This window comes from Balaenoptera physalus (assembly GCF_965194825.1).
Source record: "Balaenoptera physalus genome assembly, chromosome: 16".
Lineage (NCBI taxonomy): Eukaryota > Metazoa > Chordata > Mammalia > Artiodactyla > Balaenopteridae > Balaenoptera > Balaenoptera physalus.
Window position 1 is genome coordinate 4052659 of NC_138898.1, and position 20068 is coordinate 4072726.

The 20068-nt window shown below is 42.5% G+C and overlaps 1 protein-coding gene across 1 annotated transcript in view; it reads right to left on the reverse strand.

Moving 5' to 3' along the window:
* Positions 1-20068, reverse strand: part of ZNF831 (zinc finger protein 831) — a 93786-nt gene that overhangs the window by 61549 nt on the left and 12169 nt on the right. The window contains exon 3 of the mRNA XM_082428353.1: positions 2075-2226. Within this exon, the coding sequence (XP_082284479.1) occupies positions 2075-2226 (152 nt within the window). The remainder of the gene's footprint in view (positions 1-2074; positions 2227-20068) is intronic.

Consider the following 20068-nt stretch of genomic DNA (forward strand, 5'->3'; position numbering starts at 1 on the left):
GATGCCTCGAGTCCCCAGGGAAGCTGAGAGGCAGGGAAGGATCCTCCCCTAGAGGCTTCGGAGAGACAGCAAGACTCCTGGCCTCCAGCACTGGGAGAGAATACACCTTGGACCAAGGTGTTTTACACCTTGGACCAAGTTTGTGGCAATTTCTTCGGCTGCCATAGGCAATTTTCTTCCCCAGTCCAGAATGCCTCTGTTCTATTCTCCCTACACCTGAATTTCCAGAAGAAGCTGTCTCTCTCCCGAGAAAACTCCCCCTCTGGGCTCTTCCTCCAGCCCTGACCTTGTCCTCTGCTAAACAACAGGCACCCTGGTCACCACGCGCTCCACACTCGGCACTCAGCATACGCCAGATCTTAACGCACGTGTGTTTATGCTCAGGAGATAATTACAATCAACATTTATCACCTGCCTTGGAGTCTGCAAATTCCCTGCCGCACACGAGCTCGCTCCATCCTCACACTGAGCCATTGGGTGGGCAAGACCTCCATCAACGGCCTCGCTGTACAGACAGAAGATTCCCAGGAGGGAGCTCACTGACCCGCCAGTGTCATTCCCCACGTGATTTGAGCAAAGGATGGACAGCAAGCCTGTCTGTCTGTCTTCACCCTGAACCACGTTTATCCAGAGCAGGGATTGTCGTCTTTTCCCTTTCAGTTTCTAGCATGGAGCTTAGCAATGGAAACATGGAAGCTGATGTGAGTTTCCAGGAGCAGCTTGATTCAGCTCTATTTATGGTGCTGGGAAGAGAGCTGGTGGGAAAGCACTGCCATTATGGAAAACTGACAGAGTTCTGGTGAGTTCTGGTGGGTTCTGCTGTGGAGGTGGAATCGCCCACGAACACCCCAATGGGCAGTTGCATTGGCTGTATCTACTTGACCGGGAGGAAAGCAGTGGAGTTCAAGGTGATGAGCCACAGAAAATGAAGAGCAAAGCCGGGTGCCCCGATTGCATTTTTGTCTACACCCGCTCAGCCTCCCCCCACGAGGTCTTAACCCTTGACGTTCCATAAAAAGACAGTGCTTTTCCTTCCACAACTGGCCATCCAGTTGAGCAAATACCTACCTTGATTTAAACTCTGAGAAAAAGACTCATCCTCGTCCTTGCCTGCCTACCAGAGAGGGCGTCGGGGTTGGAGGTGGGGGGTCGAGGGGCAGCATGCAAGCGCCATCTGCCCGCAGGGGGCGCTGGAGCCACACAGAGGTAGAGGAGGAGGCGCCCCAGCCAACTGTCTCCAGGGACCAAAACCGCAGCCAACAAGCAGAGCCCAGGGTCAGCCCTTGAGCCAAACAGACAGCAATCAGCCACAAAAGGATGGTAATTCAGTCACCACTGGCCAGATGGGACCGGCCACCTTCTCAAATATGGTCTCCATCTTCCCCAGTCAACACATTGCCAGCAAGGCTAAGGCTGCGCTCATGACTGCCAGGCAGCGGGGAGGAAGGGAGGGAAATTGTGGTCCAGAGAAGTTACGCGATTTGCCCTCGCTGCCCAGTGATTGCACCTTAAAATAGCCCTTTTCCAGGAAGCAGCCTCCATTAGTTCATCCTTTGTTTGTTTCCGAGAATGATGAAGAGGGCCCCTCTTAATACCTCCCGTGGAAGCGTGTTCCCTGCAGCTCTCACATCACAACTCCTCCTTATTCTTCTAGCTCACATTCATTCGAAAGCCCATCCACTGACCCATTTTAGCCTCACAATGGCCCTGTGGAAAGAATCCAGTGAACTTCCTCTTTCATGATGGGGAAAAGTAGAGGCACCCAGAGTTCCGATTCAGGTTTTCCAGGTCCAGGAGGGAATCTGTACTTGGACAGGGCTGGGCACCTGTGGCCAGTACTTGAGGACGTTTGTTGTCTTCTCAATATTGGATTCTCAATATCCTCACCCAGGACCCTCTCCCCTCGTTTAGGGTCTCGACTGTCCCACAGAGGTGACACTTTTGTCATCACCCCACATGCATCCCGTCTCCCTGCTGGACTTCAGGCTCCGGACAGCAAGGATGGCTGCTCTGCTCGTTTCACATCCCAGCAGCCTGGTACCCGGTTTGGATCCACCCCCAAGAAGAGCCTTACCTGCCGTTTCTGAAGAAGGCTGCCCGCAGGTCCTGCGTGGGGCCGGCCCCTCGGCTGGGGGTGAGCGGCCGTCTTTTCTCAGCACCCAGTGTGGCTTCCTCAGTCTACTGGCTCTCAGCTGGAAACGGCTTTGCAAGAAATTCCCTTTGTACCTGGGGGACGAGAAGCACATATGCAGTGATCAGCCTTGAGAGTGTGTCCAGGAGGTCACAGGCACGAAAATCCAAGACAGGATGCTCGGAGGATAAAATCCAGGTCCGTGTGGGAAGCCTGGGAGAACACAGGGACGTGAGGTCCAGGCAGCTCATCAGCTGTCAGCAACCCCTCTTCCCTCCAATCCTTTTTCTCCCGCCAGGACGTGGGGATGACAACAGGACGCAACTCAGGCGGCCGTTGTAGGGATAAAATGAGATGGCGCCTAGAAAACGCTTCCCACACCACTTAGCACACAACAAGCGCTTAATTAAGGTCAGTTGCTGTAATTAAATACTGAATTATATGGTCTTGACTACTTACTAAACAGGCTGTCCAGTAGAACTTTCCACAGTGATGGGCGTCTTCTATAACCTGCATGGACCAATACAGTAGCCACTAACCACGGGCAGCTCTAGAGTGAGTGAAATGTAGTTCATGTGTCCGAGAAACTGAGCTTTACATTCAATTTCATTTTAATGAGTTTAAAGAGCCACTGGTGGCTAGTGGTTCCCGTTATTGGACAGGTCAGGCCCAGAGCATCTCCTCTGAAAAAACGGGCATCACACATGCTCCCCCTAGAGAAGCTCTTCCAGATCATCTGGTCTATGTAAAATGGATAGCTAGTGGGAAGCAGCCGCATAGCACAGGGAGACCAGCTTGGTACTTTGTGACCACCTAGAGAGGTGGGATAGGGAGGGTGGGAGGGAGACGCAAGAGGGAGGGGATATAGGGATATATGTATATGTATAGCTGATTCACTTTGTTATACAGCAGAAACTAACACACCATTGTAAAGCAATTATACTCCAATAAAGATGTTAATAAATAAATAAAAGGAGAAATAAACATTCAAAAATAATAATAATAATAATCTTTAAAACAGAGCCTTCACATCCCAGGGGGAGGGCACGACAGGGCAGAGAAAGAAAATAGTGAGCTTCTCAACATCACTAACTATTAGAGAAATGCTAATCAAAACTACAATGAGGTACCACCTCACCATCAGAATGCCATCATTGAAAAGTCTACAGTGGGAGGGGCAAGATGGCGGAAGAGTAAGACGCGGAGATCACCTTCCTTCCCACAGATGCAGTAGAAACACATCTACACGTGGAACTGCTCCTACAGAACACCCACTGAACGCTGGCAGAAGACGTCAGGCCTCCCAAAAGGCAAGATACTCCCCACGTACTTGGGTAGGGCAAAAGAAAAAAGAAATAACAGAGACAAAAGAATAGGGACGGGACCTGCGCCAGTGGGAGGGAGCCGTGAAGGAGAAAAGGTGTCCACACACTAGGAAGCCCCTTCGCGGGCGGAGACTGCGGGTGGCGGGGGGGGGGTGGGGGAAGCTTCGGAGCCACGGAGGAGAGCGCAGCCACAGGGGTGCGGAGGGCAAAACGGAGAGACTCCCGCACGGAGGCTCGGCGCCGAGCAGCACTCACCAGCCCAAGAGGCTTGTCTGCTCAGCTGCCGGGGCGGGCGGGGCTGGGAGCGGAGGCTCGGGCTTCGGTCGGATGCAGGGAGAGGACCCCAGGGTTGGCGGCGTGAACACAGCCTGAAGGGGCTAGTGCGCCACGGCTAGCCGGGCGGGAGTCCGGGAAAAAGTCTGCAGCTGCGGAAGAGGCAAGAGACTTTTTCTTACCTCCTTGTTTCCTGGTGCGCGAGGAGAGGGGATTCAGAGCGCCGCCTTAAACGAGCTCCAGAGACGGGCGCGAGCCGTGGCTGTCAGTGTGCACCCCAGAGACGGGCCTGAGACGCTAAGGCTGCTGTTGCCGCCACCAAGAAGCCTGTGTGCGAGCCCAGGTCACTCTCCACACCGCGCCTCCCGGGAGCCGGTGCAGCCCGCCAGGCCAGGGTCCCGTGATCCGGGTACAACTTTCCCGGGAGAACGCACGGCGCGCCTCAGGCTGGTGCAACGTCACGACGCCTCTGACGCCGCGCAGGCTCGCCCCGCCTCCTCCGTACCGCTCCCTCCCCCGGCCTGAGTGAGCCAGAGCCCTCGAAGCAGCTGCTCCTTTAACCCCGTCCTGTCTGGGCGGGGAACAGACGCCCTCAGGCGACCTACATGCAGAGGCGGGTCCAAATCCAAAGCTGAACCCCGGGAGCTGTGCGAACAAAGAAGAGAAAGGGAAATCTCTCCCAGCAGCCTCAGAAGCAGCGGATTAAAGCTCCACAGACAACTTGATGTGCCTCCATCTGTTGAATACCTGAATAGACAACGAATCATCCTAAATTCAAGAGGTGGACTTTGGGAGCAGGATATATTAATTTTTCCCCTTTTCCTTTTTTTCTGAGTGGATATGTGTATGCTTCTCAGTGAGATTTTGTCTGTATAGCTTTGCTTTCACCATTAGTCCTAGGGTTAGGTCCGTCCGTTTTTTTTTACTTAAAAAAAATTTTTTTTTTCCTAATAAATGTTTTCTTAATAATTTTTTCCTCATTTTCTATTTTTAGAAATTAAAAAAAAATTTTTTAATAAGTTTTTTCATATTTTTTATTTTAAAAAAATTAAAAATTTTTTTTCTCAATAAATTTTTTCTTAATAATTTTTTTCTTATTTTTTATTATAAAAAATTAATAAATCTATCTTTAAAAAAATTTTTTTTCTGAATACATTTACTCTTAATAATTTTATTTTCTTATTTTTTATTATAATAGCTTTATTTTATTTTATTTTATCCTCTTTCTTTCTTTCTATTTTTTTCTCCCTTATACTCTGAGCTGTGTGGATGAAAGGGTCTTGGTGCTCCAGCCAGGCATCAGGGCTGTGCCTCTGAGGTGGGAGAGCCAACTTCAGGACACTGGTCCACAAGAGACCTCCCAGCTCCATGTAATACCAAATGGTGAAAATCTCTCAGAGATCTCCATCTCAACATCAAGACCCAGCTTCACTCAACGACCAGCAAGCTACAGTGCTGGACACCCTATGCCAAACAACTAGCAAGACAGGAACATAACCCCATCCATTAGCAGAGAGGCTGCCTAAAATCATAATAAGGCCACAGACACCCCAAAACACACCACCAGATGTGGACGTGCCCACCAGAAAGACAAGATCCAACCTCATCCACCAGAACACAGGCACTAGTCCCCTCCACCAGGAAGCCTACACAACCCACTGAACCAACCTTAGCCACTGGGGACAGATACCAAAAACAACGGGAACTACGAACCTGCAGCCTGTGAAAAGGAGACCCCAAACACAGTAAGATAAGCAAAATGAGAAGACAAAAAAACACACAGCAGGTGAAGGAGCAGGGTCAAAACACACCAGACCTAACAAATGAAGAGGAAATAGGCAATCTACCTGAAAAAGAATTCAGAATAATGATAGTAAAGATGATCCAAAATCTTGGAAATAGAATAGACAAAATGCAAGAAACATTTAACAAGGATGTAGAAGAACTAAAGAGGAACCAAGCAACGATGAAAAACACAATAAATGAAATTAAAAATACTCTAGACGGGATCAATAGCAGAATAACTGAGGCAGAAGAACGGATAAGTGACCTGGAAGATAAAATAGTGGAAATAACTACTGCAGAGCAGAATAAAGAAAAAAGAATGAAAAGAACTGAGGACAGTCTCAGAGACCTCTGGGACAACATTAAACGCACCAACATTCGAATTATAGGGGTCCCAGAAGAAGAAGAGAAAAAGAAAGGGACTGAGAAAATATTTGAAGAGATTATAGTTGAAAACTTCCCTAACATGGGAAAGGAAATAGTCAATCAAGTCAAGGAAGCACAGAGAGTCCCATACAGGATAAATCCAAGGAGAAACACGCCAAGACACATATTAATCAAACTATCAAAAATTAAATATAAAGAAAACATATTAAAAGCAGCAAGGGAATCCCCATAAGGTTAACAGCTGATCTTTCAGCAGAAACTCTGCAAGCCAGAAGGGAGTGGCAGGATATACTTAAAGTGATGAAGGAGAAAAACCTACAACCAAGGTTACTCTACCCAGCAAGGATCTCATTCAGATTTGATGGAGAAATTAAAACCTTTACAGACAAGCAAAAGCTGAGAGAGTTCAGCACCACCAAACCAGCTTTACAACAAATGTTAAAGGAACTTCTCTAGGCAAGAAACACAAGAGAAGGAAAACACCTACAACAACAAACCCAAAACATTTAAGAAAATGGGAATAGGAACATACATATCAATAATTACCTTAAATGTAAATGGATTAAATGCTCCCACCAAAAGACACAGACTGGCTGAATGGATACAAAAACAAGACCCATATATATGCTGTCTACAAGAGACCCACTTCAGACCTAGAGACACATACAGACTGAAAGTGAGGGGATGGAAAAAGATATTCCATGCAAATGGAAATCAAAAGAAAGCTGGAGTAGCAATTCTCATATCAGACAAAATAGACTTTAAAATAAAGACTATTACAAGAGACAAAGAAGGACACTATATAATGATCAAGGGATCGATCCAAGAGGAAGATATAACAATTGTAAATATTTATGCACCCAACATAGGAGCACCTCAATACATAAGGCAAATACTAACAGCCATAAAAGGGGAAATCGACAGTAACACAATCATAGTAGGGGACTTTAACACCCCACTTTCACCAATGGACAGATCATCCAAAATGAAAATAAATAAGGAAACACAAGCTTTAAATGATACATTAAACAAGATGGACTTAATTGATATTTATAGGACATTCCACCCCAAAACAACAGAACACACATTTTTCTCAAGTGCTCATGGAACATTCTCCAGGATAGATCATATATTGGGTCACAAATCAAGCCTTGGTAAATTTAAGAAAATTGAAATCGTATCAAGTATCTTTTCCGACCACAACGCTATGAGACTAGATATCAATTACAGGAAAAGATCTGTAAAAAATACAAACACATGGAGGCTACACAATACACTACTTAATAACGAAGTGATCATTGAAGAAATCAAAGGGGAAATCAAAAAATACCTAGAAACAAATGACAATGGAGACACGACGACCCAAAACCTATGGGATGCAGCAAAAGCAGTTCTAAGAGGGAAGTTTATAGCAATACAAGCCTACATCAAGAAACAGGAAACATCTCGAAAAAACAACCTAACCTTGCACCTAAAGCAATTAGAGAAAGAAGAGCAAAAAAACCCCAAAGCTAGCAGAAGGAAAGAAATCATAAAGATCAGACCAGAAATAAATGAAAAAGAAATGAAGGAAACAATAGCAAAAATCAATGAAACTAAAAGCTGGTTCTTCGAGAAGATAAACAAAATTGACAAACCATTAGCCAGACTCATCAAGAGAAAAAGGGAGAAGACTCAAATCAATAGAATTAGAAATGAAAAAGGAGAAGTAACCACTGACACTGCAGAAATACAAACGATCATGAGAGATTACTACAAGCAACTCTATGCCAATAAAATGGACAACTTGGAAGAAATGGACAGATTCTTAGAAATGCAAAACCTACCGAGACTGAACCAGGAAGAAATAGAAAATATGAACAGACCAATCACAAGCACTGAAATTGAAACTGTGATTAAAAATCTTCCAACAAACAAAAGCCCAGGACCAGATGGCTTCACTGGCGAATTCTATCAAACATTTAGAGAAGAGCTAACACCTATCCTTCTCAAACTCTTCCAAAATATTGCAGAGGGAGGAACACTCCCCAACTCATTCTACGAGGCCACCATCACCCTGATACCAAAACCAGACAAAGATGTCACAAAGAAAGAAAACTACAGGCCAATATCACTGATGAACATAAATGCAAAAATCCTCAACAAAATACTAGCAAACAGAATCCAACAGCACATTAAAAGGATTATACACCATGATCAAGTGGGTTTTATTCCAGGAATGCAAGGATTCTTCAGTATACGCAAATCAATCAACGTGATACATCATATTAACAAACTGAAGGAGAAAAACCATATGATCATCTCAATAGATGCAGAGAAAGCTTTCAACAAAATTCAACACCCATTTATGATAAAAACCCTCCAGAAAGTAGGCATAGAGGGAACTTTCCTCAACATAATAAAGGCCATATATGACAAACCCACAGCCAACATTGTCCTCAATGGTGAAAAACTGAAACCATTTCCACTAAGATCAGGAACAAGACAAGGTTGCCCACTCTCACCACTATTATTCAACAGAGTTTTGGAAGTGTTAGCCACAGCAATCAGAGAAGAAAAAGAAATAAAAGGAATCCAAATCGGAAAAGAAGAAGTAAAGCTGTCGCTATTTGCAGATGACATGATACTATACATAGAGAATCCTAAAACTGCCACTAGAAAACTACTAGAGCTAATCAATGAATTTGGTAAAGTAGCAGGATACAAAATTAATGCACAGAAATCTCTTGCATTCCTATATACTAATGATGAAAAATCTGAAAGTGAAATTAAGAAAACACTCCCGTTTACCATTGCAACAAAAAGAATAAAATATCTAGGAATAAACCTACCTAAGGAGACAAAAGACCTGTATGTAGAAAATTATAGGACACTGATGAAAGAAATTAAAGATGATACAAATAGATGAAGAGATATACCATGTTCTTGGGTTGGAAGAATCAACATTGTGAAAATGACTCTACTACCCAAAGCAATCTACAGATTCAATGCAATCCCTATCAAACTACCACAGGCATTTTTCACAGAACTAGAACAAAAAATTTCACAATTTGTATGGAGACACAAAAGACCCCGAATAGCCAAAGCAATCTTGAGAACGAAAAATGGAGCTGGAGGAATCAGGCTCCCTGACTTCAGACTATATTACAAAGCTACAGTAATCAAGACAGTTTGGTACTGGCACAAAAACAGAAATATAGATCAATGGAACAGGATTGAAAGCCCAGAGATAAACCCACGCACATGTGGTCACCTTATCTTTGATAAAGGAGGCAAGCATATACAGTGGAGAAAAGACAGTCTCTTCAATAAGTGGTGCTGGGAAAATTGGACAAGTACATGTAAAAGTATGAAACTAGAGCACTCCCTGACACCATACACAAAAATAAACTCAAAATGGATTAAAGACCTAAGTGTAAAGCCAGACACTATCAAACTCTTAGAGGAAAACATAGGCAGAACACTCTATGACATAAATCGCAGCAAGATCCTTTTTGACCCAGCTCCTAGAGAAATGGAAATAAAAACACAAATAAACAAATGGGACCTAATGAAACTTAAAAGCTTTTGCACAGCAAAGGAAACCATAAACAAGACCAAAAGACAACCCTCAGAATGGGAGAAAATATTTGCAAATGAAGCAACTGACAAAGGATTAATCTCCAAGATTTACAAGCAGCTCATGCAGCTCAATAACAAAAAAACAAACAACCCAATCCAAAAATGGGCAGAAGACCTAAACAGACATTTCTCCAAAGAAGATATACAGATGGCCAACAGACACATGAAAGAATGCTCAACATCATTAATCATTAGAGAAATGCAAATCAAAACTACAATGAGGTATCATCTCACACCGGTCAGAATGGCCATCATCAAAAAATCTAGAAACAATAAATGCTGGAGAGGGTGTGGAGAAAAGGGAACACTCTTGCACTGTTGGTGGGAATGTAAATTGATACAGCCACTATGGAGAACAGTATGGAGGTTCCTTAAAAAACTACAAATAGAACTACCATATGACCCAGCAATCCCACTACTGGGCATATATCCTGAGAAAACCATAATTCAAAAAGAGTCATGTACCAAAATGTTCATTGCAGTTCTATTTACAATAGCCAGGACATGGAAGCAACCAAAGTGTCCATCATCGGATGAATGGATAAAGAAGATGTGGCACATATGTACAATGGAATATTACTCAGCCATAAAAAGAAATGAAATGGAGGTATTTGTAATGAGGTGGATGGAGTTAGAGTCTGTCATACAGAGTGAAGTAAGTCAGAAAGAGAAAAACAAATACAGTATGCTAACACATATATATGGAATCTAAGGAAAAAGAAAAAAGAAAAAAAGGACATGAAGAACCTAGTGGCAAGATGGGAAAAAAGACACAGACCTACTAAAGAATGGACTTGAGGATATGGGGAGGGGGAGGGGTGAGATGTGACAGGGTGAGAGAGTGTCATGGACATATATACACTACCAAATGTAAAATAGATAGCTAGTGGGAAGCAGCCGCATAGCACAGGGAGATCAGCTCGGTGCTTTGTGACCACCTAGAGGGGTGGGATAGGGAGGGTGGGAGGGAGGGAGATGCAAGAGAGAAGAGATATGGGAACATATGTATATGTATAACTGATTCACTTTGTTTTAAAGCAGAAACTAACACACCATTGTAAAGCAATTATACTTCAATAAAGATGTTTAAAAAAAAAAGTCTACAAATAACAAATGCTGGAGAGGGCGTGGAGAAATGGGAACACTCCTACACTGTTGATGGAAATGTATATTGGTACAGTCACTGTGGAAAACAGTATGGAGGTTCCTCTAAAAACTAAGAATAGAGTTATCATATGATCCAGCAATCCCATTCCTGGGCATATATCCAGACAAAACTATAATGCAAAAAGATACGTGCACCCCTATGTTCATAGCAGCACTATTCACAATAGCCAAGACATGGAAATAACCTAAATGTCCATTGACAGATGAATGGATAAAGAAGATGTGGTATATATATACAATGGAATACTACTCAGCCATAAAAAATAATGAAATAATGTCATTTGCAGCAACATGAGACCTAGATATTATCATACTAAATGAAGTAAGTCAGAAAGAGAAAGACAAATACCATACGATACCACTTACATGTGGAATCTAAAATATGACACAAATGAACTTATCTACAAAACAGAAACGGGCTCACATACATAGAGAACAGATGTGTGGTTGCCAGGGTGGGGGGTGGGCAGAGAGAAATGGATTGGGCATTTGGGATTAGCAGATGCAAACTATTATATATAGAATGGATAAATAGCAAGGTTTTACTGTAGAGCACAGGGAACTATTCAATATCCTGGGATAAACCATAATGGAAAAGAATGTATATATATATGTATAACTGAATCACTCTGCTGTACAGCAGAAATTAACACAACACTGTAAATCAACTATACTTCAATAAAATAAATTTTAAAAAAATACTGAGCTTCTATCTACAGTTATTTTTATCTAGACTTTCTTATATCTCTTGTTGCAGGCCCTTTATAATGTACATAATACATTAGGGGAGTAGAACAGATGTATAACTGGTAAATGAACAGTTGTGCATTTCTTAGGGTGCAGGCTTAAATAAAATTTCTTACCAATAAGAATGTGCAGCCAAAAGCAGACCAGCAAGCTGGTCTAGCCCCCCACTTGGCAGGTGAAAGAACTGAGAGGCAGAACGCCTGCAATATGCCCTAAGACCCGAAGCCCTGTAGCCAGGTGGGACCTAAACTCTTGACTCGAGTCCCTGAACCATTTTGACCATTATCGGTGGTCAGCTCTTTGAAAAGATTGTTGCACCGCTTCTAGCTGCCTGGTTGAGCCACAGGGACTCCCTTCCCTTTGCCAGCCTCAGTTTACAAGAATTCTGTTCCCTCGATGAGGCTCTTTAGAGGCACCTGGCTGGGGAGGAAGGCGAGGCAACCTGCTTGGCCATTTTTCTTTCTCATTTGTCTGAGCTGCCGCCAACATCCAGCCGCAGTCCCCTAATAATCAGGGCTGCTTGCAGAATTTAAGTAAGATCTGCAGAACTCCGTATCCTCTTGGGCGCTCATTTTCATAGCAGCAACAAGGAAAAAGTGACTTTTTCTTCATCTTTTTCATGTTTGGGAGAGGCTCCACTTACAGGCACTGTGGCCTCCCGGGCCTTGGGCAGGAGCTGTCACTCCCCAGCGGTGCCTTCCTGGCTCTTTGAAGCAGCCCATCCCTGCTTGTCGAGACCCCAGGGTCCTGAAAGAGCTATCTGAGCCCAGGTGGAGAGCAACAGCGCTGCCGGCCGGTCTGCTAATCACAACCCCCTGAACCAGTCGGCTCCAGTCGGGGCTCCTGCTGGGCCGGGGGAGAGTGATTTCCAAGTACAGAGACAAAGGCAGGAAGGAAGGTGGGAGGTGTGGGAGCATTCGTCCCCTGTGTGCCGTGGGTCACCTTTGCCCCCGGTCAGTGGGTGACTGCCACAAGCTGGCAGGTGTTAAGAATGGCACAGTTTGAACTGCAGGGAGGTTTGCTTTTGGAAAACGGACCAAAGCGAGGAACTGCGCTCAATGAAAAGAACTAGGAGACCGCTGAGGGAGCTCCAGCTTCTGGATTCAGATCTCATTAAGGTGGAATTTGGACCCTTTTGGCCTTGGGGGGAGCCCAAGTGGATCTTGGCATTGTCTTCAAAGCAATTTTTGTTTAGTCATGGGCAGGGTCTACTTTTTTCCCTCCTGTATTCTCCAGAACATTCTGTGTGCAGCCCCTCCTAGAGCAGCATCACCCTGGGAATGGGCAGCCAGGGTGGGGCAGGTCCTGCAAGCTCGCCATCACCCGTCCTGCAAGGCCCCTCGCAGTTCAGCAGATGCCATTCGTGCCTGTCTCCACCGTCTTCACCGGGCTGCTCGTCTGTGGCCGGCTGCTGGGACGCACACTCACCACCTTCTCGAGAGGGTTGCCCTAGGCCAGTGGGAGCCAGCTCGCCTGGAAGGCCTGGGAGAGTGTGCACAGCCCCCATGAAGGGCCCTTAGCCATTGACTGACTGTCACAGGGTGTGAGAGCCCGGCCCCTTTGCCTCTGAGCAGGACCATCTCTGGGACGCACTTCACACTCCAGAGCTCCCTGTGGGACCAGGCACGGCTGGACCCCCAAGCCTGCATCTTTGCTGAGTTCTTCCCTCGCCCTTGTCTGCTTCCGTCATCCCTTACAAGTCTCCTGAGAGCCCTCTCTGCGTAAATCTCTTGTACAAGAATCCCCATCTCAGGCTCTGCTTCTAGGGAGCCCAACCTCAGATGCAAGATCAGAGTGTCGCCCCTGCTTCTCTTCTTCTCACTCCCATCCGCCTATGTCCCCCAGAGGCACTCGGGCAGGTTTGCCAAACCTCCTTAAATATGCATGTATGCTTATAAATATGTAGTGTCGCTTTTGTGCGTGACATTGTACCACAGAGCCATTCTTATTCTCACTTTATTTTTACTCAAGGCTATGTGTTGAAGATCAGTCTAGATTTTTGTATTCATGTCTAATTTTCTGCTTTTAGCTGTCTTGCATAGTGCTTTACATTTTGTTTTAATAAGCTGCTATTTAAGGGCCAGACTTTAAATCCAACTCATACTTGACACACCCTCTGCTCTCTTGGTCTCTCTCTGTAGATCTTCCTGTAAGAGCCAACATTATCAGCACTTACATAAGAACAACACAATATCTTTGTTTATAGACCTCATGGAAGACCGATCAGAAAAAAGCTTTCTTACCCCAGGTCAGCTCCAGCCGGGGCACTGATGACTGATGGACCAAGGTCAAGAGCGCAGGGGACACCAGCTTTGATTGGAGTCCAGTGGGAAGCTCACAAAAGGAGGCAGGGTGAGGTTTGTCATGTATCTTGATGCCGGTTGACAGCCATTGACCGCCCTGCCTACTCCAATCCCGCCCTGACGCCCATGCCCACTGTCCCTTTTATCAGCCAAGTCTTGGAAGGTAGATCCAAGGAGGCAGACTTGCACGTTTGCATGGCCTGCCTGGCACATGCTCATCCTGGGGAAGGAATATGTGGTCTGTCATATCATCCCCCTCATTTTCCTCTCTTGATCCCACAGGGAATAACAAAGCAAAGAGAAGTGGAGTGGAGGCATGGCAGACCCTCAGCATCCCACCAAACCGGACTTGGGACCGGGGTCAAAGCTCTGGTGCCGTGGAGCACGTCACAGAGGGTCTCAGCCACGAGGAGCGACAGCCACCTCGTCCCTAGGTCTGCGTCTCCATCTCACTTCAGGGTTACCTCATTGAATAAGTAAAAAGTGAATAAGTACACACTTAAGACATATGAACATCTGCTTTAGAAGGAAAAACACCATCAATTAAGAGATTTCCATCCTCCGTGTGTTCTCCTGTGCTCTCCCCTTCTGTGATGAATCTACATTTTAGGGTTTCCAAAGCACCCTTCACCCATATAACCTCCAATCTCCTCCTCACTCATCCCGATTCACTTGGGGCTTCACAATTCATTGTTCATTTGTCAGGAGCTCCCTAGAACAAGTCTCTGAGCGTCTCATGCTTCGTACAGCACTGTACACAGTTACAAATTAATCAATAAAATCCAATTCCATGGTCCAGTGCCTGCTCTGGGCACGGCTGAGACATTTTTTCTGAATGCTCTGAATCTCTATGCCTCTAGTTAGTGTCAGGGCAATTAGGTGTCCAAGTATGAATTTTCTACATTTTCCCATTTCCACTCTGAAAATGGGCCCTGCCTTTTCTAATCCCTCTCCTTTAACTCATATGCTTTCATTAATGACAACACCCATTTTCATTACAGTGTGGTGTTTGGAGTTGGCAACAAAGGGTCGAATGATACAGAATGGAGGGCCCTGAAATAAACTTCAGGTACAAACGGGAAGTTAAAATACAGCAAATAAGTGAAAAAAGGGGATTGGGCCAGGAGTCTATAAGCTTTTTATATAAAGGTCCAGGTAATAAATATTTTAGACTTTACAAGCCACATACAATCTCTGCCACACATTTTTCATATACATATATATACACATATGTGTGTATATATATATATATATTGGGTTGGCCCAAAAGTTCGTTCGGGTTTTTGGTACCATCTTATAGACAAACCTGAACGAAGTTTTTGGCCAACCCAGTATACATATACACATTCTTTTTAAAATGTAAAAATCATGCCTACCTCACATACAGGTATACAGGACGTACACAGGGCATACAGAAACAAGCCAAGAGCCAAACTTGACCCAAGGTCCACTGTTTTCTATATAAACAAAAATAAAAATAAATCCTTCTTTACATTAATATATATAGAGAAAGAACATAAGAGACTATCTTTTTGTATTTGTGACATTGGGGGATTGAGATAAGGAAAAATTTCTTAGACAAGAACAAAAAATAATAATCATAAAGGAAAAGGTAACTCCATCTGACTACATCAAAATATGCAATTTCTTGATGATCAAAGAAGCATAAACAAGGTTAAAAAATAAGAAGTCCATTTCTAACAGTACAGTGAACTAGTTACTTTGATTGACTACCCCCATATTTACCCTTATACTGAAACCAACGAAAAATGTAGATTAAATATAAAAATGTTTACAATTTATATTTAAACGCACTGGTGTTCTGATGAAAAGGTAAGATATATTTAAAAGTTAAAAACCAAGTGGAAAAAAGTGAGAGCGATTTCATTTTGGGGGCATTTGCCAAACCAGGTGAGCTTGCCCTTTTGTTTTCATGATCCTGCTCTTCCATTTCCATTGTCTGGTGGGGTTCAGGGTGCATGATTCAAACCCAGAATCAACCCTATGTGAGTCAGGTGGAAGACCCAACCTCTACTCCTGCAGAAAACTGAGACCTCAGAGGCTATACCCTCAATATATGGGTTAATTAGGGATAATACATCCTACCCCCACCACCTGCCCAGAGAATATATATATATTTTTAATTCCAATCTTATCACTGAGTGGAGGGGGCAAAAGTCTCTCCTGTTAATTTCATAACAATAAGACAGTCTTCTCATGGGTTTGCAATCTGAATTCACACTACCCTGTGACATGGAGAAACCTACAACCAAGAATCTTATTTAAAGTAGTGCTCATTGGGTGCCCCCAGGCACCTAGCAGAAGCAAAACAAATCATTACTGGAGAAACCCACCACAAAGTTCCAAAAACCTCAGCTTACCATCAAAAATCCAAAAACAAACAAGGAAACAAGTTACCATAAGTGAGAACTCATATATAAAACAGAGTCAGACATGCCAAGACTTCCTGTGTTGGCATTATCAGATGCAAAATATTTACTGTGTCCTTTTAAAAGATTGAAAATAAGAGTACAGTTTACCTAAATAGAAAAAACAATCCTAAAATACATATGGAACTACAGGAGACTCCAAATACCTGAAGCAATCTTGAGCAAGAAGAACAAAGCAGGAGGCATCACACTTCCTGGGTTTTTAAAATATATCACAAAGCTACAGTAATAGAAATGGTATGGTACTGGCATAAAAACAGATGTATTAACAAATGGAACAGAATAAAGAGACCAGAAATAAACCCACACATTTACTGTAAACTGATCTTCAGTGGGGGTGGGAGGGAGAGGACAAGAATATACAATGGGGAAAAGATAGTCTCTTCAATAAATGGTGTTGGGAAAACTGGATATCCACATGCAAAACAGTGAAATTAGACCCTTGTCTTACACCATACACAAAAAATCAATTCCAAATGGATTAAAGACCTAAACATAAGACCTGAAACTAAAACTCTTGGAAGGAAACATAGAGAAAACCTGCTTGTACTGGCCTTGATAATGATTTCTTGGATATGATGCCAAAAGCACAGGCCACAAATGCAACAATAAACATGTGGGACAACATCAAACCAAAAAGCCTCTGCACAGCAAAGGAAACAATCAACAGAATGAAATGGTAACCTAGGGAATGGTAGAAAATATTTGCAAACCATATATCTGATAGGGAACCAATATCCAAAATACATAAGGAACTCACACAACTGAATAGCAAAACAAATAGGAAAAAAACCCAAGAACTCAATTATTAAATGGGCAAAGGACATGAATAGATATTTCTCAAAAGAACACATACGAATGGCCAACAGGTATATGAAAAGGTGCTCAACATCAGGGAAATACAAATCAGACCTATAGTGAGATATCACCTCACACCTCTTAGAATGGCTATCATCAAAGAGGCAAAAGGTAAGTGTTGGTGAGGATGTGGAGAATAGGGAACCCTTGTACATTGTTGGTAGGAATGTAAATTTATGCAGCCACTATGGAAAGCAGTATGAAAGTGCCTCAAAACCTTAAAAATAGAAGTCCTCTATGACCCAGCAATCCCACTTCTGGGTGAATACCCAAACAAATTGAAATCAAGATCTTGAAGAGATAACTGCACACCTATGTTCATTGCAGCATTATTTACAATAGCCAAGATATGGAAACAACCCAAACGTCCATCGATGACTAGATAAAGAAAATGTGGTGTATACATAAAATGGGATATTACTCATCTTAAAAAGGAAAGAAATATTGCCATTTGCTACAACAGGGATGAACTGGAAAATATTATGCTAAATGAAATAAGCCAGATACAGAACAAATACTACATGATCCCACTTAAATCAGGAACCTAACGTAGTCAATGTCATCAAAACAGAGAGTAGAATAGTGGTTACCAGGGGTGGAGGGAGGGAGAATCAAGAAGGTGTTGATCTAAGGGTAGAAAGTTTCACTTCCACAAAATGAATAAATACTAGATATCTACTGCACACCACAGTGCATATAGTTAATGATACTGTATTATATACTTAAAAATTTAAGAGGGTAAATTTTATGTCAAATATTCTTATCAAAAAACAAAAAAGAGGAAGGGAAGAAACTTCTAGAGATGATGGATAAGTTTAGGAAAGTGTAGGACACTGAATGTGGTGATGGCTTCATGGGTGTACACATACCTTCAAACTTGTCAAGATGTATATATTAAATACATACAGCTTTTATGTTTGTCAATCATACCTCAATTTAAAAAAAGAAGAGTAAAGAGCAAGAGACTATAAAAATGACCAGGCAGATTTGAAAAGTAATTAAATGGAACTTTAAAAAAAATTAAACATAATATTGTCAGGAATTAAATTTAAAACTCGACAGACATGTAAAAGCAGGGGACCAATTAAGAGGCCATTGCATTAGTCCAGGGACTTCTTCTGACCAAGATGGTGTAGCAGTGACTATATGTGCCCTCCCAAATAAAAAAATGGACAAATGTCTAAAACAATGATTTTCAGGACACTAGACACCAAGCCATGAAAGCAGTTGTCCCTGAGAGAAGAGGAACTGATGAGGTGAGCCTCACGATTGCCTTGGCTTCCTGGTGGGGAAACTTTCCAGGTCCAGCACCATTTGTTGAAAAGACTATACTTTTGCCATTGAATTTCCTTTGAACCTTAGTCAAAAATCAATTGACCATGTATGTGTGGTCTATTTCTGTATTCTTTATTCTGTTTCATTGATCTATTTGTCGATTTTGATGTGAATACTACACTGCCTTGAATATTTAAGTTTTAGAGTAACCCTTCAAGTCAGGCAGTGTCATCTAGACAGCGTGGCATATGCATCAAAATAGACAAATAGATGAACAAATCATGCTGGAACAATTAGGTATCCACCTGCAAAACTAAGAACTTTGATTTCTACATCACACCATATACAAAAATTTGATCCTAGGTCTGAATATTAAACCTAAAGCAATAAAGCTACAGAAGAAAACTTAAGAGAAAAATCTTTGTGGCTATGATTTAGGCCAAGATTTTTTAGTTATGACATCAAAAGCACAATCCAAAGAAAGAATGATAATTGGAATTCATCAAAATTTAAAATGTCTGCCCTTTAAAAGACACTATTAAGAGAATTAAAAACAAAAAACAAGGCACAGACTGGAAGGAAATATTTACCACTTGCATATCAGAAAAAGGACTTATAGCCAGAATATATAAATAACTCTCAAAATTCAATAAGAAGAAAACAAACAACCCATTTTTAGTGGACAAAAGATGCAAACAGATATTTCACCAAAAAAGATACATAAATGACAAATAAGCACATGAAAAGATAGTCAGTATCATCATTTATTAGGGAAATGTAAATTCAAACTAATACAATACCATTAGACATCTATTAGAATGACAAAAATTAAAAAGAATGGCCATACTAAGTGTTGGCAAGGAGGTGGAGAAGCGGAAGCTCTCACACACTGCTCGTGGAAATGTAAAATGATACAACCACTTTGGAAAACAGCTTGGCAGCATCTTAAAAAATTAATTATGCTTCTACCATATATGATCCAGACATTCCACTCTTAGGTATTTACTCAAGAGAATTTAAAGCTTATACCCATACAAAGACTTGTATATGAATATTTATAGTAATTTTTATTTATAACAGCTCAAGACTGAAACAAGCCAAATGTCTACCAACAAGTGGTTGTATAAACAAATTGTGCCATATCCACACAATGGCTTACTACTTAGGAATGAAAAGGAACAAATTACTGATACATACAACAACATGGATGAGCCTCAAAATAATCACATGGAGTGGAAAAAAAGCCCAGCCAAAAAAAAAAAAAAAGAGTGGGGGGAGGGAAGGTATATATTGTCTGCTTCCATTTTTATAAAATTCTAGAAAAAGTGAAATACTCTATAGTGACAGAAAGCACATCAGTGCTTACCTGGGGGTGGGAGGGTGGCAGGGTGGGCAGGAGGAAAGAGTTACAAGGAGATACATGGAAACTTTGGGGATTGTGGATACATTTGCTACCTTGATGGTGTTGTTGGTTTCACCGGTGTGAGCATGTCAAAACTTATTAAATTGCACACTTTAAATATGCATAATATTAAAATTCAATATACGTCAATAGAGCTTTGAAAAAAACACTCAGTGGATTAAGAAAATTAGTAACATTTTAAAGATACATCCGAACAAAGTATCTAGATTATAGCAGGGAGAGACAAAGTTGTTGAAAATAGAAGTTAAGAGACATGAAAGATCTAAGATGCATTATTTCGATGTTCCAAAGAGGAGGGAGACTGGGGTGGAGGCAACATCTGA